Consider the following 23,554-nt stretch of genomic DNA (forward strand, 5'->3'; position numbering starts at 1 on the left):
CAGTGGTTCAACCTTAATATTATAAAGCAATGAGAAAACTTTTTGTGCGCCAAAAAAACAAAATAACAACTTTTCAACAATATCTAGTGATGGCCGATTTCAAAACACTGCTTCGAATCTTTTGTTTCGAATCAGTGAGCCATCTGAGCCATTGGATTTCATCAAAAATAACTTAATTTGTGTTCCGAAGATGAACGAAGGCCTTACGGGTGTAGAACGACATGAGGGTGAGTAATAAATGACATTATTTTCATTTTTGGGTGAACTAACACTTCAACATTTCAACATGATTTCTAAGATAAAAGACAAACATACCAAATCATATATACAGTTCTGCTTTAACTGAAAGTATTAGTTCATTTCAAATGAAATTTAGCCCAAGCTTTACTCACCCTCAAGCCATTCTAGGTGTATATGACTTTCTTCTTTCTGTTGAACACAATCAGAGATATTTTAATAAATATCCTGACACATCCGAGCTTTATCATGACAATGAACAGGGGTACGGAATACGGACCCCTGTTCACTGTCATTGTAAACCTCGGATTCGTCAGGATATTTACTAAAATATCTTCGATTGTGTTCATCAGAAAGAAGAAAGTCATATACACCTAGGATGGCTTGAGGGTGAGTAAAGCTTGGGGTAATTTTCATTTGAAAGTGATCTAATCCTTGAAGAACTGTCTAGAGAACTTGAAAAAAAAAAACCACTCAGTTTATACAGCAGTCAGAAATGAAAGTGACGAGGCTGGACGGGCTTATGGACTGAAGTCACAGCAGCGGTGAACAGCAGCCAGTCAGAGAGGGGGGATTAAAGGGGTACTTTGACAAACAGCATGTCACTGCCTCCATATACAGTATGTAATGGAAGGGTAAATGGTGTTTAACCTTTTTTATTTTACATGGGTCTATTGCATATTTATGGCAAGGTGAAAACTGAGCGAAACTTGATAATAAATTCAAAAAAGCTCAGCCTGTACTCATTAACTCACTGACAATGAAACTTGTAAGCAAATTAAAACGACTGAGTGATTTGAACACTGCCAACAGGAAGAGAGCTGCCTGAGGTGTTAAAAGAGTCTGTTGCTTTAAAGAGACCTTCAGTCTGGTGTTTGGATGAGATGCAACATGATGCTTCGGCACAGAAGAAAAAAACACCCATAAATGTAAGCTTTGTATGACTCATCTTTCCTTTGAGCTGATTTCTAATAAAAGGCATTTACATAACCCTCTCTCCTTCATCATCCAATTGCATGTCCTTTAAAAATGATTAACTGAGTTTCATACTTATGTATTTCTCTCATGCTCCCAAACAAACTGAAATATGCCATCATTGGATCACATCCACAAATTCAAGTACCCCACTGTGTGCCCTGCCCTCGACACAAATAAGTCTTGTTGTTGTTTTATATTATATTACAATATTATCCTTGTAATAATATTGCCTTTGCATAAAATGCTTTTCTCTAATTAATTATCAGTTTCCTAGATGGGTGATAATGTATTAAAAGTAATTTTCTACATTAATATATTTTCAATTGCTATTTAATCCTGAATTTGGTGCTAAAGAAGGATTTCTTACTATTATCAATGTTTAAAACAGTTGTGCTGCTTAATATTTTTGTAGAATCTTTGATATATTTATTTTTCATGATTTGTTGCTGAATAATCTTTTCTAACATTAAAAAGTCTTTACAGTCACTTTTAATCAGTTTAATGCATCCTTTCTGAAGGATGCTACTGATTTTGTCATTTTTTGATAACCATTTACTTTCATTGTATGGACAAGAGCAGTGTGAACATTTTGATAAACATCTCCTTTTTCATTCCACAAAATAAAAAAAAAATAAGGGCCACATTCTTGCAGATCTTGTTGTCTCTCCTGCAGAACTTCAGCAAGTCACTCCGTACACTATTAGGTTAAGCAGGAACGCTGAGTCAAATGAAAAATCCCCACTCAGATTTGCAGTGCTTTTGGGAGAGTGCAGCAGGGGTGATCTCTCGCTGCTCCAAGAACAGCTCATGTGACAGATCTCATCTGCTCTCCGACCAACCAGCATGACAACAACACGCACAATCACATGCAGACCCATCACATGCAGAAAGAAGGAAGGGAGGGTGGTATATTTAGATTAATGAGTGTGTTTATGCAGGATGGTGTACGCTGTCTTGCCTTACCAACTGCGCACACCTTAATGATGGAACTGTGTTAAGTCTTTATGGAGGGATCAATCATCATTAAAATATTGACGTGCATGCTGAGGAGAGAATTAATTTAAATGTCGAACAAATGAAATTTTAAATCACTGAATAACTGCTATATCCATGACATTTGCTTCTATTTGATTGTTCCTGTTCTGTGTTGGAAAGATGTGCTTGCCAACAGATGAGCGATCAGTGTGAGTGCATGGGGACATTTAGTAAGAGTGGCAGTTATCCAACTAACTGTCTTCTCGTCCCTGATGGTGCATTCCAGACGTGCTGGACTTTCCCTTGCTTAGTGACAGCTGTGAGCTATAATGGAGCCGTGAGGGGCTAATTTTAACCCGTGCCAGAGTGAAGGCACGAGCAGACGTGGGTCTTTGTACTCTGAAGAAACTAAGCAGAGTCTTGTAACTTGAGTTATGTAATCAGATTACTTTTTAAGTAACTAGAAAAGTTACTTTAATTACTTTTAGTTACTTTACATTACTTTTAAATTTACAACAAAATATCGGAGTTACTTTTACAACTAAGTAATGCAAGTTACTTTGTTTTCCCATTTATTGACTGACAGCTCTTTTGACTAATGTTGAGAGAAATCAAGAGTAAGTGCAGAAGCGTTGTGTGCGCTGTGTAAACATGATGGTTATTGTAGTTCTACCATGCATTTACTCATCTCACTTGCACAAAAACAGATTCAGTATTCCTCAAAGTGAATAAAAACAGTGAAATACAAATTTTGAATATCAACCTGAAATAATTAAATGTTAAATTACACAAATCTACTTTATGTATTTAATCTCACTTTATTAACCAATGTCTTTGCTGCTGAACTTCGATGATCCAATTCAACCCATAGACTGTATAAAATAATGGATGTAGTGTCCGTGACGTAACCCGTAGATTTCTGAAGAGCATTTTTGAAGCCCAAAGTAGGCGGAGCCGGTTGTCGCCATCTTGGCAGTGCGTAACTCCCTGATAACTGAAAATGGGCAAATGGCTAGCATTGACAGCAGCGGCAATCCACCTGTCACTCAAGTGGCCACGCCCTTAATTATGCAGAACTTTAAGGCTTAATATAATTTAAACAGATGAGTTATTAAAAATTAAAAATTCACCCCCTCACAATTGTCATAGAGTGTAAAATTAGCTATATAGACCAAAACCATTTTTGTACCAGGCTGTAAACATTTTTTTTCCTGCTGTAAAGTTTATTTTTAACATGGGGGGGGTCTATGGGATTGACTCCTTTTTTGGAGCCTGTCTCTAGCGGCCAGTCGATGAATTGCAGTTTAAGTCACTTCCGTGTTGGATTTAAGAGAGAGTCCGGAAGGTTGCCACTTGATTCAACCATATTAATAAGCAAAATAAAATAAAAAAACATTGGCATTTCATACATTTTTTTTTTTTTTATTGCTGAAGTAAGAGTGTTGAACTTTCTTCTCCTGTGTTCTATTCTTCTGCAATCCAGAATGGCAGCACAGCTGAAAGGTTTGTTTGAGCTGCGCCCTCTACTGTACAGGAGTGAATTTGCATTTTCTTCAGCCTGAGGCTTATTCATTTCTCTTTTGTTGTGAAAAGGCATTTACATTTGCCAAAAATATAACTTTTTTTGTTGATGTTATTAAAAAACAAACAAACAAGCCCAGGCCAGGTGAGAAAAAGTAACGCAAAAGTAATGTAAAATTACTTTCCATAAAAAGTAACTAAGTAATGCAATTAGTTACTTTTTTAGGGAGTAACGCAATATTGTAATGCATTACATTTAAGTAACTTTCCTAGACACTTATATTAGACTCTGACTTCACTACACATTTCAGTTCAATTGATTTTAATTTTCAAACTTATTGATTATATACCAATAATTGTATGAGGAAATAAGTTGCAATTTTATTATAGATTATAATATTCTCAAAACCTTGCATAGACACTTGTGCAAATTTCCCAAAATAATTTAACCTTCCAAACCTTAATCAGAGTTTTTTAAAGAATAGACTAGAGGATCACATGAGTCTTTGGGTCACAGTCATTCTGCACAACATCCAGAGTCAAACTAAGCATTGTAATACCAAATATAAATTCTTTATTATTTTCTGTACAACTGTATATAAGGCAAGCACAAACATGCTAGTCACATCTCCGACATAAAATACACAATAAAAGTCATTAACAGTTAAGACTAGCGTTAGGTCTTTGTAGAAAGTGAAGCAAACCGATTCCAACAGTCACATGATTGTCTGATTATGAGATAATGTTTCCAGTCTTATATCTTTCATTAAAGTAACTGTGAATTATAAAAAACTAAACTGTCTAAAGGCACTTTATCTCTCCAGTTATTCCAGCACAGATTAAAGTCCACTTTGAGTTACAGAAATACTCCAGTTATGGACAGGACAATTAAAATGTGAGGGAGTTAATACTTGACGCTTAAAAAAAAAAAAAAAAAAAAAATTGGACAGCCCTTCCAAAGACTGTCCGAGTCCTGTGGGAGAAAATGGACATGCCCTCATAAGCGCAGGGTTTGTGATTTTCCAAACAAACACACTCTGTGCATTAACAAACGTCTTCCATCTATAAGATTTAAACGAGAAAACACTTATGAAATGACATTCGAGTCTGTAGTCATTTCTGTTCTTCTAACTGGACAACTGTCATGTCATGATGAAAAGTGTGATATCACCATGAGTGTAGTGTCGTTCATGGTGTGAACATCAACATCTGTGTGTGAGTGCGTGTGGAGAAGTGTGATAAGTTTGTCCTCAGTGTGCAGGGGGGATTTGATGGTTTACTTGTGATGGTCCCAGAAAGCCCAGTCTCTGTTTATTCTTCCTTTGCTCCGTCATCTGTACATGTGGATAAACACACACACACACACACACACACACACACACACACACACACACACACACACATATATATATATATAAAAAAGGGAAGTCAATTTAGTCAAAATAAAAGCAGCCTAGACTATAAAGAAGATGGCAAGTTTAACATTGTGAGACAATGGTAAAAACCTGTTAACTGGCTAACTGTAACTTCCCTTACTCTGTGCAGTAAAAAAAACTGTAATAGCGCTAATGAGACATTTTATGTACAGTTTTTGAAAGCATTAAAGAACAAGTCATCTTATAATTTACAGTTGAAAAAAAAAAAAGCAGAATTCTCTGTGTAACAGCTCACAATTGATATTTTTCATTGAAATAACGTTTTCTACTTTGTTTTTATCAGTTAAGTACATTAGGTACATTAATCTTTAATCAAAATTATTTCCCTTCCCTCTTACAGCGACATCTCTTCTCCTATGACGTGTTTACTGGCACAAGGGCGGGACAACCTGTCACTCACATGACATCACAGCAATAGAATGGTGCAGGTATGATTGAGATTTTCCTATGGGTTTTTATAATGGGATTTTTCAATTTATAGAGCCTGTGGTAAACATAACTTGACGATACTTTGTTCTACAGCGTAAATTACACACACCTATACCGAAAACGCACATATTGAAGCAGTTATGTTTATTTTTGAAAATAAGTAACTAGATAAGACAGTTTGGGGTGTGAGTTTTCTCTCCATTTCTCTTGTTTGAGAAGCCGTTTAACTCCAATATACTGTATGTCACAATAGGGAGGAAATGACTATTGCAACGTTTGTTTCATGCCAACTTTAAGATATTTTGATAAATGTCTCAGTAATTGTTTAGTACAATGGAAGTCAATGGCAATGGTTCAGAGCGTGAAAGTCACATGATTTCAGTAAACGAGGCTTTGTTACATCATAAGTGTTTAGAAATTTCAATGGTTCGCGTGACTTTGGCAGTTTGATACACGATCCGAAACACTGATTCAAAACAAAAGATTCATAAAGCTTCATGAAGCAATGTTTTAAAATCGCCCATCACTAGATATTGTTGAATAAAGTCATTATTTTGTTTTTTTGGTGCACAAAAAGTATTCTCGTCACTTCATAACATTAAGGTTGAACCACTGTAGTCACATGAACTGTTTTAAATATGTCTTTAGTAGCTTTCTGGGCATTTGAAAGCGTAAATTATCTTGCTGGCAATAGAGGCCTCACTGAGGCATCTGATTTTATCAAAAATATCTTAATTGTGTTCCGAAGACGAACGAAGGTCTTACGAGTGTGGAACGACATGAGGGTGAGTAATTAATGACAGAATTTTCATTTTTGGGTGAACTAACCCTTTAATTGAACTTGTAGGGTCATTAAAAACAAACCCCTTTTGGCCACTACTGTACCTTTTTTTTAACCTCATGGCTGTTCCAGACAAAAAGAGGGAACTACTGAGTAAACAGTCCTAGCGAGAAAATGGAGTTGGAACACAGTGTGCTACAGTAAATCAGAGAGAGCCTGTTTGTCTGAACACATGACAAGTTCGGATTTCGCCTACCGCATCTGAGCTGGATCTCAGCCTGGCTCGAGCTGAGAGGTGAGGAGGATCTGTTTAATTAGGCCTGGCTGTCGGAGGAGAAATCACTTTAATAAGTTATTTAACATCTAACACTGCCAGGAGAATTACAGTAAGCCCGCTCCTCGTGACCGTCAGGAATCAGAAGGACCGCTGGAGGATGTGAGGGGCACCACGGTGTGGTTAATAGGTCTAGTTTGACTGTTTCTGGCCCACTGGTTTGGATCAGTGCCGATTCTCAATGACTGTGCAGTTCTTGTGTGTTTCTGCACAGAATACAGTTCAACTCTGAAGTCTAAGGTCAAACAAACACGCAGACCTTAGTGAGACACTTTTAAAAAAAAAAACTGAGCCGTGGGGCAGCAATTTCTTTTCTAACGTCATTCCATTAGAACCCAAAGTTCTCCCTCTCCCTGTGTCATGTGAATTGGTTAAACTGTTTGTGTCGAATCACATGTGGGCCAGGCAGGTGATGGCAGTGATCCGACACAGCAGAGCAAAGCCGGAACATCCACATCGCCCCGGGCCACCGCCCCACCCCAGCTCTGACGCACTTCCACAGCAGGGCCTGGTAGTAAACACTTCAGAGGCCCCGTGAGGAAAAAGACCGTTTTGCTCTGTGAAACCGGGCTGTCCCATTGGATGGTGTGCTGTATGTTACCTGTTCTTTAAGCTCAGACAGCTGGCCAGACAGCTGAGCCACGAGACAGACAGTGGTGTCCAGTCTCTCCTGCAGCGATCGGATCTCGTTCTGTTCGCTCTCTCCCTCTGAGCTCACCAAAGACATGGCCCGCATCCGGGGAAACCAGTCCAGATTCTTCTCCTGAAGGGAAGAGAGAGATGTTATTTCCTAAGCACCTTTAGCATTATGAATATTTGACTGTTTTGCAATAAACTCCTTGCATTTTACATATTTACCCCAAATTTGAAAATTTGGGTCAGTAAGATTTTTTTTTAGGAAATTAACACCTTTATTCAGCAAGGATGCTGGATGATTTCAAATAAATGCTGTTTGTTTTAACCTTCTATACATCGAAGAATCCCCCCCACCCCCTCAAAAAAGATCAGTTTCTACAAAAATATTAAGCAGCACAACTGTTTTCAACATTGATAATAAGAAATGTTTCTTGAACACCAAATCAACACATTAGAATGATTTTTGAAGGATCATGTGACACTGAAGACTGGAGTAATGATGCTGAAAATTCAGCTTTGCCATCACAGGAATAAATTACATAAAAAAAAAAAAAAAACAGAAAACTGTAAAAATATTTCACTGATAGTATTTTTACTGTATTTTTGATCAAATAATTGAAGTCTCGGTAAGCATAAGAGATTTCTTTCAAAAATGCTAAAAATTCTTACTGACCCCAAACATTTGAATAATGTACACGTTTAATAAATATTTATAAATAATTTTGTACTCCATTTTGATCTATATTCAAGTCATTATCAATGCATAAAAAGACTACACACTCTTTATTTTTTTCCCACTGATTTTCAAGAAAGAAAAAAATACTACCAGAACCAAGACTGCTGAAAAAGTGGCGCGTTGTATTGCGATATATGGACTAATGGCTTGATTGCAGCTCTTCAAATGGTTAACAGACGTATTCAACAAATAAATAGTCTAAATAACTACAAAACTATAATAGTTCTCACAAAAAACTGAGACTTACAGATTAAAGATAATAATAGCAACACTTCACACAGCAAGTAATTTGTAGTATGACTAAATGTGGTGAATGTGTAACAAAAGCAGGATTAATGGCTGTAGAATTTAACAACAACTTCTTGGAGGACGTTTTACCCTGCTGACAGTCTCACACTCTAAGTGCAAGTATAGCAGCAGAGTTTTCCTTGCATAACAGTAGATGTTAAAGGCCTCCCTGAAGAAACTGCCTCCCTGGCAAATTGTGGGCCACAAAAATGGGTCGCAAGTCTGCAATAATGGGTTGCAAGTCTGTTCTAATGTGGATAGAAACAATGCAAAATAAATATACATTACTGTTTAAATGTTTGGGGTCGGTAATGTTTTTTTTATGTTTTCTTATGCTCACCAAGGCTGCATTTACAGTCATGTGAAAAAGAAAGTACACCCTTTTGAATTGTATGGTTTTATGTATCAGCAGTCAGGACATAATAAAAAAAAAAATCATCTTGTCTTTAGTAGGTTTTAAAATTAGGTAAATACAACCTCAGATGAACAACAACACATGACATATTACACCGTGTCATTATTTATTTAACAAAAACAAAGCCAAAAGGGAGAAGCAATTTGTGACAAACTAAGTACACCCTATGATTTAATTGCCTAGTTTCTGTTAAATAAACCACGACATGGCATAATATGTCATGTGTTATTGTTCATCTGAGGTTGTATTTACCTAATTTTAAGACCTGCCAAGGACCAGATGATTTTTTATTATGTCCTGATATGTAAAATCATAGAATTCAAAAGGGTGTACTCTCTTTTTTACATGACTGTATTTGATCAAAAATACAGTAAAACATTATTACAATTTAAAATAACTCTTTTCTATTCTAATATATTTTATATTTTAAAATGTAATATATTTTAAAATGTAATTTATTAAAGTCGAATTTTGAGATCCCAATATCGCTGAAATTGTTTAAAATATGGAAAAAAGTTTGTTAAAAATAAAACATAAAAGGATATTAAGATATCTTTAATACTGTTTGAGGTACAGGCACATAAATTTCGGGCAAAAAAAAAAAAAAAAAAAAGAACAAACACAAGAAGTGCTTTTTCCCATTTTTAAAGTCACCGTTGGCATACAATCCAACAAAATTTGAAAAAGTCAACAGATTTTATGAATAGACCTACCAATCTCTGTGTAAATGTAAAATAATGATACTGCCATCTTTCAAAAGTCATTTTTACCCCCCTGTAATTTGGCTCCAAATCTCAGGTGAAAATTGTCATTTTGACCCCCCTCTACAAAATTGGATTACTCAGTAAATATACATTCATTACATTTAATATTTTGGTTATCATCACTATTTATGTTTGCCATAAAAAAAATTATTATAAGAGGACACGCCACTTCAACATTGCTCGGGAGTCGGGAACAGTTCCCAAGAAGTGGCAGACCAGGGTGGTGGTTCCCCAGTTCAAAAAGGGGGACCTGAGAGTATGTGCCAATTACCAGGGTATCACACTTCTTAGCCTCCCTGGTAAAGTCTACTCCAAGGTGCTGGAAAGGAGGGGGTGATAGTCAAACCTCAGATTGAAGAGGAACAACAAGGATTCCGCCCTGGTTGTGGAACAACGGACCAGCTCTTTACTTTCGCAAGGATCCTGGAGGGGGCCTGGGAGTATGCCCATCTGGTCTACATGTGCTTTGTGGATCTGGAGAAGGCGTATGACCGGATCCCCCAGGAGATACTGTGTGAGGTGCTGTGGGAGTATGGGGTAAGGGGGTCCCTTCTCAGGGCTATCCAATCATTGTACGTCCAAAGCGAGAGCTGTGTCCGGGTTCTCGGCAGTAAGTCGGACTTGTTCCAGGTGGGGGTTGGCCTCCACCAGGACTGCGCTTTGTCACCAATCCTGTTTGTGATATTCATGGACAGAATATCGAGGCGCAGTCGTGGTGGGGATGGGTTGTGGTTCGGTGGGCTGGGGATCTCATTGCTGCTTCTTGCAGATGATGTGGTCCTTATGGCATCATTGGTCCGTGACCTTCAATACTCATTGGATCGGTTTGCAGCCGAGTGTGAAGCGGCTGGAATGAGGATTAGCACCTCTAAATTTGAGGCCATGTTTCTCAGTAGGAAACCGATGGAGTGCCTGCTCCGGGTAGGGAATGAGTTTTTGCCCCAAGTGAAGGAGTTCAAGTACCTCAGGGTCTTGTTCACGAGTGAGGGGACAATGGAGCGGGAGATTGGCTGGAGAATCAGAGCAGTGGGGGCGGTACTGCAGTCGCTTTACTGCACCGTTGTGATGAAAAGAGCTGAGCTGGAAGGCAAAGCTCTCGATCTACCGGTCAATTTTCGTTCCCACCCTCACCTATGGTCATGAAGGCTGGGTCATGACCGAAAGAACTAGAAGCGGCCGAAATGGGTTTCCTCAGGAGGGTGGCTGGCCTCTCACTTAGAGATATGGTGAGAAGTTCGGCCACTCGTGAGGAACTTGGAGTAGAGCCGCTGCTTCTTTGCATCGAAAGGAGCCAGTTGAGGTGGTTCAGGCATCTGGTAAGGATGCCCCCTGGTCGCCTCCCTAGGGAGGTGTTCCAGGCACGTCCAGCTGGGAGGAGGCCTCGGGGAAGACCCAGGACTGGTTGGAGAGATTATATCTCCACACTGGCCTAGGAACGCCTCGGGATCCCCTAGTCAGAGCTAGTTAATGTGGCTCGGGAAAAGGAAGTTTGGGGTCCCCCTGCTGAAGCTACTGCCCCCGCGACCCAAACCCTAGATAAGCAGTTGAAGATGGATGGATGGATAAAAAAAATATTAACAAAAGTTTCTGAAATTTGGTTGATTTGACATGGAATGACCCAAAAGTCTTTAATATCACTTTTGTTCAATTTAATGCATCCTTGCTGAATAAAAGTATTAAAACTTGCAGACCCCAAACTTTTGAATAGTAGTGTATGAAACGCAACAATCCATTTATTCGTGCAAAGTTAGAACAGCGAAAAATCCAATTAAGAATGCAAACTTGGTGTCAACGTAGACAGGATGTCTGACATCATCCTCAAACAAAACAAACAACATTTTACAATCTAAAAGAATATGAATCCCAGGCTACATTTAAATATTAAATGGTGCTGTGAATTATAGCCTGACCACACTAGAACGAGTTGGACGAGTTAATCATCACGACCCCTCTCTACTAGCAATAGTGAGCTTATATATAATAATAATAATAATAATAATATATATATATATATATATATATATATATATATGAGCAAGTGTGCTAAAACTCCCTCAAGCTCTTCCCTCCAAAATCTAAAGCATACAGAGGTAGATCTGGACAACTTAAACGCCTGGATGCAAAGATAACTTTAGAAACAGGAAGTAGTCATGCATATCAACTGCAGTCAGTGTTATAAATGCTTTTTTGTGTTTTAGATAATAACAGTGAGTCATTATGTTTGTAAAGTGTGTGTGCCCACGCAGTAGCTCACGTACAAGCTATGTGTTCCACAAATGTGTGTTTGAGTGTGTATGTGATTAGTGTGTGTATATGAGTTTATCTAGTCTGGGGTGTGTGGCGTGTGTGAGATAAAGAGGGGGGTAACAGTGCGGTCTCTCATCACAGCAGTTATGTAAGGTGCTTTTCACAGTCAGCCTGACAGGAGCGCTGCAAGGTGCACAGAGAGTTCCAGGATATGTTTAGAGGTGGGAAAAGACTGCCTTCCCTTACACAATTATAAAACAACGCACATTCATGAGGAGACACACCCGGGCACGTGCACATTCTGACTCGAACACAGTGCTTTTCTCCGCTATACAATAGGGAATGAGGCTTTCCAAGAAAAACACACTGAATAAACACTTTGCTCTTCTGAGAAACAGGCACATGAGGCAAGGTCAAGCACTCTTTCAGACCTTGATCTCCCTGAAAAAGAGCAATCTTGTTTTGCCGAATGTTTCATTGGGATCTAAAAAAGGGAAAAAGTGCAAAATTAGGATTAGGCATAATTTGCAGCTAATTGGTTCCAGGGAATGGTGCATTATGAACTCTATGAAAAGCATTAAAGGAAGTGGGAAAACATAGGTGAAGTGAGGACGGATGAACAGAGACCAGATTGTGAGGGTCGAGTCTCATGAACTGCCCCATTTTTCAGTAAAGATGCAACCTGAGGACACAAAGGGAGCAAAAAAACGAACATGAAAACAACATTGTTATGACTGGCCAGCGGGGTGAAAAAACAAACAACAGAAAGATAGAGTAGGGACAAAGTATCTTTCTCATGAAACCTGGACAGCAAAGAGCGATGGAGTTTAGTCAGGGTCATCTGATCATAACATCATAAATTATCTATGCTTAATTAACATTAAACATTCAATGATAAAGGCCACCCAGTTGCTTCATAAACTGTGCAAGGCAAATATTAACATGTTCATTTATTGAATTTAACAGTACCGTTCAAAAAGGTTGGGGTCAGTAAGATTTTTGGTAACACTTTACAATAAGGTTAGTTAACTACATTAGTTAACATGAACTAAAAATTAACAATACTTCTACAGAAATTAGACCTTGTTGTAAAGTGTTACCAGATTGTTTTATAAAATTTTATAAAAGAAGTCTCTTATACTTGCCATGGTCACATTTATTTAATCAAACACACAGCAAAAACATGTTGTGAAATATTATTACCATTCAAAATAACGGTTTTGAATAAACTATGGTGAAAAAATAATGACAGAAGTTTCATTTTTGAGTAAATTATCTCTTTATCTCTTTATAAATTCTTTTTTAAATATGCATTCTCACAATGTTGCACTACTAGTCGCAAGTCTTTTTTTTTTTTTTTTTAAGAAATTAAAACTTTTAATCAGCAAGGGTACATTAAATTAATCAAAAATGACAGTAAATACATTTACAATCTTAAAAAGATTTTTTCAAATAAATCCTGTTCTTTGGAATTTTCTATTCATGAAAGAACCCTGAAAGAAATGTATCACGGTTTCCACAAAAATATTAAGCAGCACAACTGTTTTCAACATTGATAATAAGAAGAAATGTTTCTTGAGCAGCAAATCAGCAATATTAGAATGATTTCTGAAGGATCATGTGACACTGATGACTGGAGTAATTATGCTGAAAATTCAGATTTGCCATTACAGGAATAAATTAAAATATATTAGAAAAACAGTCATTGTAAATTGTACAAATATTTCACAATATTACAGCTTTTACTGTCAAATAAATGCAGCCTTGTTGAGAATTAGAGACTTCTTTCAAAAACAAATCTTACAGACCCCAAACCAAGCCAAATCAACCTGCAAATGAATTACTTATCATTTGCTTATCATTTAGGGATAGAAGAAAGTATTTTAACATCAAAGAAATTACATCACCAAATGTGGTCTAATCTAAACAGCACCTGATAACACCACACCAGCTAACACCTAACAAATGTACATATATCTATATATATGCTTTGGCACATGCACATTGCAGCAGACTTGCGTGTGGGAAAGGTGTTTGGACTGTCATTAAAGTGCCATTAAACTTCTTTTTCCACCTGAGAGACAGCATAATCGTCCTATCACGTGTCCTCGTCTCTCATCATCATAAAGATGCTGTTTTGCAATGGAAAGGCAGTTTCAGAGCGCTGCCATCGACTCGGCTCTGGAAATAGCAGCATGATTGCAATAATCATTTTGATTAGTATGGCTGGCCGCTGCACACGCACTCCTGCAGTCATCTGTTCACACACACACACACACACACACACACACACACACACACACACACACACACACACACACACACACCCCTGAGACACCCAGCTGGGAAAAACGGATCCAACGGTGAATACGTGACCTTTGAACTTGCATTGATCACAAGTCTAGAGGCCGAAGAGTTTCTTTTTCCCCTCGTTCCTGCCGACAGTGCATGACGACAGTGTTGCCAAGGAGACGCCTGACTCACTGTGTGATAATGAGCGGCGTAGCAGGTGTGTGTGTGTGTGGGACAGGAGAGCACGTGTGAGGATAGGCTGAGCTAATAGCAGGCCACTTGAGATGGGTTACATAACAATGCTGTGACTGCTGCAGTACCTGCTCACTCTCAAGCAGCCTGTGAGTGATAATCACACACACACACACCTGCTTCAATGTAAACTTGCCGTTTAAACTGTGCTGCACTCACTAAAAAGTGTCTTTCTCTAGAAGTGTTTTCTCTTTGAATATGAGCAGAGAAGCTAGGGTGTGCTGCTTTTACAGAGAGTTGCATTAGTTGTGTTTTCAGGTGAATGGAGCCTACAGACACGCACACACTCAACAATTTAAAAGCCAGACTGTAGTGTTTTTCATTCAGTTACTGTTTCCTACCACTGCTGAATATCCTTATATGAGACCAAAGATAACACTGACGAAACTAAACAATCCTTAGTTATGCGTCGCCCATGTCTCATCTCTCCTATCGCAGCTTTAATAAGGGCCCTTGTGTTTGTAGCACAACACAGTAATTAGTTAATGTAGTACTAATAGAACTCAATGTGTCATCAGCAGGACTTCATGGAATCTGAGAATGCAGAATCCTGCAGAAACCTCTTTAGATTTCCACTGAATCAAAACATCAGTCTACTAATATGCCATTTTATTGGCCAGGCTGATAAACTGACCAACCTTTGGCCATTTTCAGATTATCAGCATCTGCCGTTAACAGTGCCTACCCTTGCTTGGCTGTTTAACAGTGTTTGCACTCCTTTCTCTCAGTTGTAAGATCTACATACACAAAAAAAATACACTTATATACACCACTGAAAAAGTTTGGGGTCAGTAAGATTTTTTTTAAAAAGAAATGAATACTTTTATTCAGCAAGGATACATTAAACTGATCAAAAGTGACAGTAAAGACATGTATAATAATGTTACAAAAATTTCTATTCATTAAAGAATCCTTAAAAAAATAATACGGTTGATGTTTCTTGAGCACCAAATCAGCATATTAGAATGATTTCTGAAGGATCGTGTGACACTGAAGACTGGAGTAATGATGCTGAAAATTCAGCTTTGCCATCACATTTTAAAATATAGGTTTCAAAATAGAAATCATGTTTTAAATAGTAATAATATCTCACAATATTACAGTTTTTACTGTATTTTTGATCAGATAAAAGCAGCCTTGGGGCCAGATTTACTAACAGCTTACGCCAGCGCAAACTGTCTTTCGGCGTTAAAAAACTGTCAGGATTTACTAAAGAAATGCAGTGAAAATTAGCGCTGAAAAGGCATGGACACAGTTATTTTTGCGGCTGACTTTATTGGATATGCATTTGAAGGAGTTTACCTTTCTGACACAAAAATGATGGGAGGAGAGTATATAAATGAATCATGTAAGGTGATTTACTAAGGTTTGCGCTAGTCAATTTACTGGTATTTGCGCCATTATGGCCCGGTTTCACAGACAGGACTTAGGCTAAGCCAGGAATAGGCCTTAGTTCAATTAGGACATTTAAGTAGCTTTTATAAACGCACCCTAGAAAAAAGCATTACTGGTGTGCATCTTGAGACAAAACAATGGCACTGATATATTTTAAGATATGTCAGTACAAGTTACTTTCAGTTAAAACAGCTCAAACATGCATTTTAGTCTAGGACCTGCTTAAGTCTTGTCTGTGAAACCGGGGAAAAATGTCTTAAACCAGACGCTAATTTGCGCTGCTCTTGGTAGATTGCATTGGTCATTATGGAAATGATCCGGCTGCGTCTGTGTTCTTTCATTTGCGCGTCCGTCAGTAGAACTTTCGCAGAACTTCCACTCCTATCGGTGCTCTTTCGAAATTGCGCTCTCACGTTAATTTGCCCTGTTTAGTAAATCTGACCCTATGTGAGCAATATAACAAATCTCTCTGACCCCAAATTATTGAATGGTAGTGTATATACACCACTGAAACAAAATTTTTTTCACATTTCAGAGTAACAGTGAAGTCATCAAAACTTTAAAATAACACAAATGGAAGCATAGCAGTTACTGTATGTATAGTAACCAAAAATGGTAAACAAATCATCTTATATTTTAAGACTCTTCAAAGCTCATGCACACTCTTTCATGTCCTGGGATGCTTTTTAAACAGCTGTGAAGGAGATTCCCTGCAAAATCTGTTCCAACTTCTCCATTAAAAAAATATTGATTCATAATTAATTTCTCATAAAGACATGCATAACTAGGCACAATTTTAAACTGTCTTGAATTGTAAATCCCATATTAATGGACTGCTATACTTTTACCCTTTAATCCACTTTGAGAATTTTGCACAATACCATTGGTGCAGAAAATGTGAAAAAGATATACCACCACACAGACTGTTCTCCTTCCCTCCACAATAAACATTAGCCCCACTTGGCCCATTATAATAAAGAGGAAGCACTCTTAACGAAGGTTTTAATTACTACAATACTTTCAGTATACTCTGTGAGATACCAGAAGCAAGAGAAGGTCACACGCACATATATAAACAAACAAATGAGTGCACACACACATCGAGAGACTTTAGGAACTCCATCAAGGGAGTCTTTCCCTTATTTTAAGGAAGTTCACTAGCTGTCTCCTTTAGCTGGCGCCTACTGAAGACACACACAAGATATAAACACACACACAAACACACACACACACAGAAAAAAAAACACACATTACTAGAGAGTGTTTGGTTTATCACTGCCAACAATGTCAAAAACGACAATGAAGTTATATAATATCCAGAGCTTATTTCATGCTACAATTACGAGTTTAATTATTTTAAAATGTATTATTCAGAAGATAGTTACATAATACTAAGTTAACTAATTATCCATGAATTAATTACAACTTGAGTAAAAAAAACAAAAACAAGATGAGTTTCATCCGACACTGTCAGACACAGTATTGGCACAGACATGACTGAATGAGACAAAACAAACAACATGCTGACTGACATACAGTGGACTCCAAAAAAGTATTTGGACATTTGAAATGTCTGAATTTAATTGCATTACATAAGAAAATAAACAATAAATGCTATAGACATCTTTAGCATTTACATAACCAACTGGTCAGGTGATTTTTAGTGAATCTGTCAGGTTCACACAGGTGTTCCTTTAGAGTAACCACAAGTATAATTCAACACATTAACTGTGAATATGACAACCACAAAGTGTTCAAATGCATTTTAAGGTCACTGTATAATGGTACAAATTGTGACAGAGGACTAACCTTAATCATTTGGGCCACGTAGCTCTCAGGCCCTGTGTACTCGGTGGGGTCCTTCACCTTCACCAAGACCAGGAAGTACAAATAGTGCCACATGTTGTGCTCTGACTTGATGTGCTCCTCAAACGACACGGTCTTGTTATCAAACTTGTCTCTCTCAAGTCCTGAAGATGAGCAGATAATAAGAATGAATGGTTCTTCAAAGAAATGGCCCATTCTACCTGTCAAAATCTTTTGTTTTATTCATGGTATTCCACTGTTTATAGTCACTATAAAACTTTCCCCCACATCTGTTAGTCTCTAACATAGTCTTTATGTCCTCTTTAGTGAAGTAAATGTCACCATGATCATAGTTGAATCCATCAAATAAAAAGCCCTGTCAGAGACCTCATATACAAATTCAAAGGCAGTCAGAGTAACAGAATGTGACAGGGCATGACATCTGCTTAGAGCCGCACCACTGGCTAGTTCCAAGCCATTCTATGATGTTTCGCTGGTGTGCAGATGTTGAAAAGAGCTGTGTTATTCTACACTTTTGTAGCATTTTATCTTTTGCACTAAAATAGACAAAATAAGTTTTTCTGCCTTCACTCTGACCATTATAAGAATTTTTGCAACTGTACCTTTAAAGAAGCTTCTGAATGAGAAATAGACTGAAATCTTAAAGAGGACCTATTATGCCCTTTTACAAAGTCTTGATTTTGTTTTTGGGGTCTATTAGAATAAGTTTTCATGCTTGAATGTTCAAAAAACAACATTGTTGCAGCACCTCTCTTTCCTGTCTGTCAGTAACACCAAAGACTTCAGATATGGAAAGACGGTTCACTCCTATTTCTTATGAATGGGAGAAACTGCAATATGGCAGAATATGTCCCGCCTTCTATGTAAAAGAGCCAATCGTTGATTGATAAAGTCATTGCATCACTGCAGCTCCCGTTAGAAGCTCCATAGAAACCTGAGATTCACGCTTATGACTGCACATGCGCATTGGCTCATCTAGCCTGAAAAATAAGCTTTTTTTAATGCTATATGAGTATAAGAAATGACATTTATGGGACAGTTAATGTCAGATTTCGTTGCTGATTTGAAATATGTTATTTAATTGTGAGTTTGACAAGCAGTCAAATAGATAGGACTTGGTCTTGGATGCCCAAAATAGCTGCCCAAAGGCATTGCAAATATGGCAGCAGAGTGAACAGACTTTCTTTGAAAGGGACTTTGGTAACGCTCTGTTTAGTTCTGGTCTTTATGAAATCCCTCCTTCTGAAAAGCACAGTGTGCTCTGATTGGTCAGCTGGACCAGTGTGTTGTGATTGGTCAAACGCTTCAAGTGTGTTTGGGAAATGTCACGCCCCTTACCTTAACCGCAAGTTTCAACGCACTACTAACACAGATAACCAGGCCGCACACCTGTTTTTTTTTTGTTTTGTTTTTCTTTTGTGTATGCCTTGGGCGGGAATTATTTAAATGTGGAATATTGTGATAGGTGTGGTTCTGGAAGAAAACTCAAAAACACAATTGAGGCATTTCAGGGAGTTCAAATATATAGAAAATAAGTTTCTTTTTTTGGAGTGGACTTTGTAGGTTTGTAGACCTTTTTCATGCTCAAACAGCAACATTACACACTAAAGAAAGTTGAAAAGCATTTGAAGCCTCATCATAGCACTCAGTTTATTCAAGGATTCCTAATTTGAGGTATAAAGAATAATTCATATCAATTTGTGACTGAAAGATTCATTGATTGGGTGAAAAGATTAATTGAAAAGCCAAATATTTTCATGTTTTTATGACCACAGGAACCCTGCAATTCATTTTCATTTACATGAAAAAAAGAGCAGTTTAGAAATTTTATAACATATTGAAACGAACACTGTTATGATATGAGCTAATCCTGTTTTTCATAATATGTTCCCTTTAAGCAATACATACCACAAATGAAGCAGGTGGTCTTCAGAATTTCTTCCTTTCTCTGTTTCTCACTCCTCAAGTCAGCAAAGGTGTCAATGATCACACCAAAGATGAGGTTCAATACAATGATGATGACAATGAAGAAGAACAAGAGGTCATACACGACACGTGCCGGGAACATGGGCTCCTGAGGAGCAACAGCAAATGGGTTATAAATGAAGTATTTACTTGATATTTTTCATCTGTAAAAGTGAAATATTGCAAAATAAGACCTAAAGAACAACAAAAACAAAAAAAAGAAAGTTTTTTATCAAATTATTGGTCCACAGTTTTCAATCATCCCCCAAAAAAGACAGACAGACCCTTTGAAGCAGCCGTGACTGATTTTGCAACGCTTCAAAGAATACAGACAGATGCTCAGAGAGAGAGTATAAACAAATGCAGGGGTCTGTAAAAGAATGATGTACAGACGCCTGCAGATTCCACTGCTTTAAACATGGATTATACTGAGAGTATTAGTGACGCCAGGAAGGATTTATTGGCGTATCTCATGTCTGAATGTGTTGCGCTGATGATATTCTGTTCACCTCTTTGGAGAGCTTGCGCAGAACATCTGCGATTCCTCCTCCGTTCCTTAGCCCATGGTTCAGAACCGTAATGATGCACATCAGCAGGGTGTCACACACTCGCTCTGTACCATCTTCATCCTCTTCTTCCACTGGGATGAAAGAGCACACAAATATACAGACACAGGTAACGTAGCAGTTTTAAACTAACTATATGTATGTTTATAACTATATATTCAGGATTTTTACTTGTGTGTGTATATATATTATATTTTTTTTTTTTTAGATTTATTTAGATAATTATTCAGACTAATTATTATAATTAATATTCAGGATATATTTCTTAAAATATTTAAATTTACAATTATGCATTCAGATTCATAATTATAATTTTAGAATTTACTCTTCATTCATATTTAATAATACACATTCAGATTTTACATATTCTCCTGCTCCATCAATCAATCATTCCATTTATTCATCTATCCATCACATGCAAATAAGCGGGATTTTCACTAGTGGTCTCAGACTTTTGTACCCCACAGTTTGAGAAGGCCAATAGACTTTAAATTTATTTATTTATTTATTTTTTGCAGGAGAAGAAACTAAGAAAAGACATCAACAATGTAAGAAAGATGGGAAGACTGAAGGAATGAGCGTGAAAAGGTAAGTAAGGAATAAGTGAAGGACACAGAGAGAGATGGGAGACAGAGAGGGGGAGGTCAACGAAAGAAAGAGAGTAAGATTGTGTGAGAGAAAGAGAGCGCACGTGTTGATATCTAGAAGCACAGGTGATCTTGAAAGACTCACAGGGCAAAGCAGAACAAAGAAGCACATGAGTCATCTCCTCAACACACACACACACACACACACACACACTTACGGGTCATCTCAGCACCTTAACCTCTATAATAGATACACAGGACCAGCCTTTCAAACAAACACTTCAAAACGACATCCACCATAAACACACACAAATCACACGACATGCCACCACTAACGCAGATTATGCTAGAACATTCAGCTGAAGCGTGAGACAGAGGTTAAACCAAAAGAGAAACTGCAGTGCTGCACAGTAAATGCTGAATTATTCTTCATGTCCTTTTCAATGCGACATTCAAACTACACAATTAAATCCATGAGTCCAGGATTTTACAGTCTAACAATATGCAAGCATAGCTGTACAATGGAAATCACACCACACATGTCATTTAATGTTTAACCATTTAAACATTAAATTACTGTTTAATGTTTTAAGATCAATATGAAAAACTGTGGTCATAAAAAGTATCATGTAAGTCTAAATCACCTAAATCACTTTTAAAAATGCATGAATGTCACTACATTACACAAAAAATATCTCATCTGCAAATAAAATAAATCATCTGCCACTGTAAAAACAAATACAGAGGTGACTTACCGTGGTGAGAACTAAAGGGGGAGTCAGAACAGGACTCAGTCGGACAGCTCATAGACTCTTTCACATTCGGCCTCTCTAAAAACGAACCAAACAAATATTCATCAGTTAAATTAAGTTTTTTTTTTTCTGGTAAAAATGTCAAAATCAGCATTCATAGAATGTATTTGTGAATTCAAAAGTTTTATATGATTTAGTTTATCATATTTATTTTAGTTGAAGTTCACCTACACTGTAAAACCAAACAGTGAAATTAATTAAATGAAATGAGTTTGTTTCACTCAAATAATAATGAAAGTTCATTGTACTTAATAGAAAAAAAGTTGTGTGAACTCAAAATTTCATTGTAGCAAGCTGAACTTAATATGATTGAGTTGAGTTGCAGCAGATTTCTAATTCCCAGCATGCTTTGTGTCAGACTGTATAAATAAATGTTGAAATTAAGTTATTTTGTGTGCTTTTGCACAAGATTAACATAGGAAGTAGAGATGCACCGATACTTAGTTTCTCCACCGATACCGATAGCCGATTATTCAGAGTGATATCTGCCGATACCGATACCAATAGTTTGGGGGTTTTGCCTTTTATACCTTCTTTTAAATTAATAATTTCATTATAATTATTAAAAAATCATTATATTTTGAAAGAAATGCAAATAAAAACTTATTCTCTCCATTTCATCGACTTGCTTCAGAGTAACTGGTATCAGTTATAAACAAACACATTACTCAAATTAATATTAACACACATTAACTCAATTCTGAAGATTAAATTAATATTTCTGAAGTTTCTGATTTATTCATTCATATAATTACTATTAATTAATTGAACATCAAACTGGTTTCTTAGCATTTTCCTGCCTTCTTTTGATTGACAGGATATTTGGCCCTGATTATCGGCTGTTTTTAAACTAGCCGATAGTGTGAAAATTTGCTTTTATCGGCCGATAACGATTATTTGCCGATATATCGGTGCATCTCTAATAGGAAGACATAAGTTAGTCTTTAATGTTGTGTTATGTTGGGATTTACAGGGGGGTTCTGTTATATTAGTTTTGTAGGTTAACATTGTGGTAAAGAGGAAGAGTAGGCGGTTAGGTTGAGGATAGGCTGCAAAAGTTTTAAGACCATATATACTGTATGTTGTTTGATTATATACATGCAAGTATATAATGACAGACTCTTTGATAGTTATAATAGCATGTGTTATTTGCTATCTAACATTTAACCAAAATCTGAATGTGATGTTTATGTAAATGAGCTGTATGTAATTAACATTATGATGAGTTGGGCGAGGCTGAGAACTGTGGGAGCGAAGGGATGTCGGTGACGTGATTGTTAATGAGACACACCTGTGCACCACACTGGCCTTGCTCCGCTTCCACAGCTCTTGGCCCCACCCTACTGTCAACAAAAATTTTAAGTTCAACTAACTTAAAAAATTTAGTTTGTTTACTTAAATGTTTTGAGGTAATAACTTTCCTTAAATGTTTTGAGTATTCTGAACTTGAGTTTTACAGTTTACCAAGTTATAAGTTTTGTATTTCAACAATAGAAATGTTTTATTAAATCATGTTTGTTTTATTGTAAAAATGTTAATTTTATTTCATTTATTTGTCATATCTACCAAGTTAAAAGTGTTTTTTCACAATAGAAATGTTCTATTAAATCCCGTTTGTTCTATTCCAGTGTGCGTGTGCCCTTTCTGTCCTCAGTGCTTGTGCAGTGCACAGAGGAAGTGATTACATAAGGGAGTGTGGCCACTGCTGGGTTATGCAACAGGTGCCATGTGCTAGCATTTCCTCTCCCATCTCAACAACGCTACATGGACATGTGTGTTCATATAAACACAAATATCTTCACCTTCACGCATCCACATGTGTGTGCATGCATGCACAGATTCACTGAGTACATACGGAATTCATCACAGATGTGGTAATCTCACTAAAAGAGACATTTTACTGCTATCCATACCAAGTCGTTTACACATACGATATGCAGGGTTGCACATCAGCACATGACAATGACTTCATCCATGCAGAACATTTGGGAAATATGAAACGAAAGACCAAAACCACAAGTTCTATGCAATGTGCAGCTGGAAAGATAGGAGTGTGACGGTGACATCATGTACACTTCATG

At 37.2% G+C, this 23,554-nt stretch overlaps 1 protein-coding gene and 1 long non-coding RNA gene across 2 annotated transcripts in view; one reads left to right on the forward strand and one right to left on the reverse strand.

The window, feature by feature from the left end:
* Positions 1–4,262: 4,262 nt before the first annotated feature.
* The window catches only part of itpr2 (inositol 1,4,5-trisphosphate receptor, type 2), a 92,537-nt gene continuing 73,245 nt past the window's right edge, over positions 4,263–23,554 (reverse strand). Inside the window, exons 52-57 of the mRNA XM_051869822.1 lie at positions 21,417–21,491; positions 20,018–20,148; positions 19,452–19,617; positions 17,526–17,686; positions 7,293–7,454; positions 4,263–5,045 (exon numbers count right to left, since the gene is read on the reverse strand). Of these exons, the coding sequence (XP_051725782.1) occupies positions 4,962–5,045; positions 7,293–7,454; positions 17,526–17,686; positions 19,452–19,617; positions 20,018–20,148; positions 21,417–21,491 (779 nt within the window). The 3' untranslated portion in view covers positions 4,263–4,961. The remainder of the gene's footprint in view (positions 5,046–7,292; positions 7,455–17,525; positions 17,687–19,451; positions 19,618–20,017; positions 20,149–21,416; positions 21,492–23,554) is intronic.
* Positions 20,048–23,553, forward strand: LOC127499475 (uncharacterized). Its single transcript, XR_007926130.1, has 3 exons — positions 20,048–20,183; positions 20,593–20,662; positions 23,102–23,553. It is a non-coding gene; the product is annotated as an uncharacterized LOC127499475 (long non-coding RNA).

The sequence above is a fragment of the Ctenopharyngodon idella genome, chromosome 18, assembly GCF_019924925.1.
Source record: "Ctenopharyngodon idella isolate HZGC_01 chromosome 18, HZGC01, whole genome shotgun sequence".
NCBI lineage: Eukaryota > Metazoa > Chordata > Actinopteri > Cypriniformes > Xenocyprididae > Ctenopharyngodon > Ctenopharyngodon idella.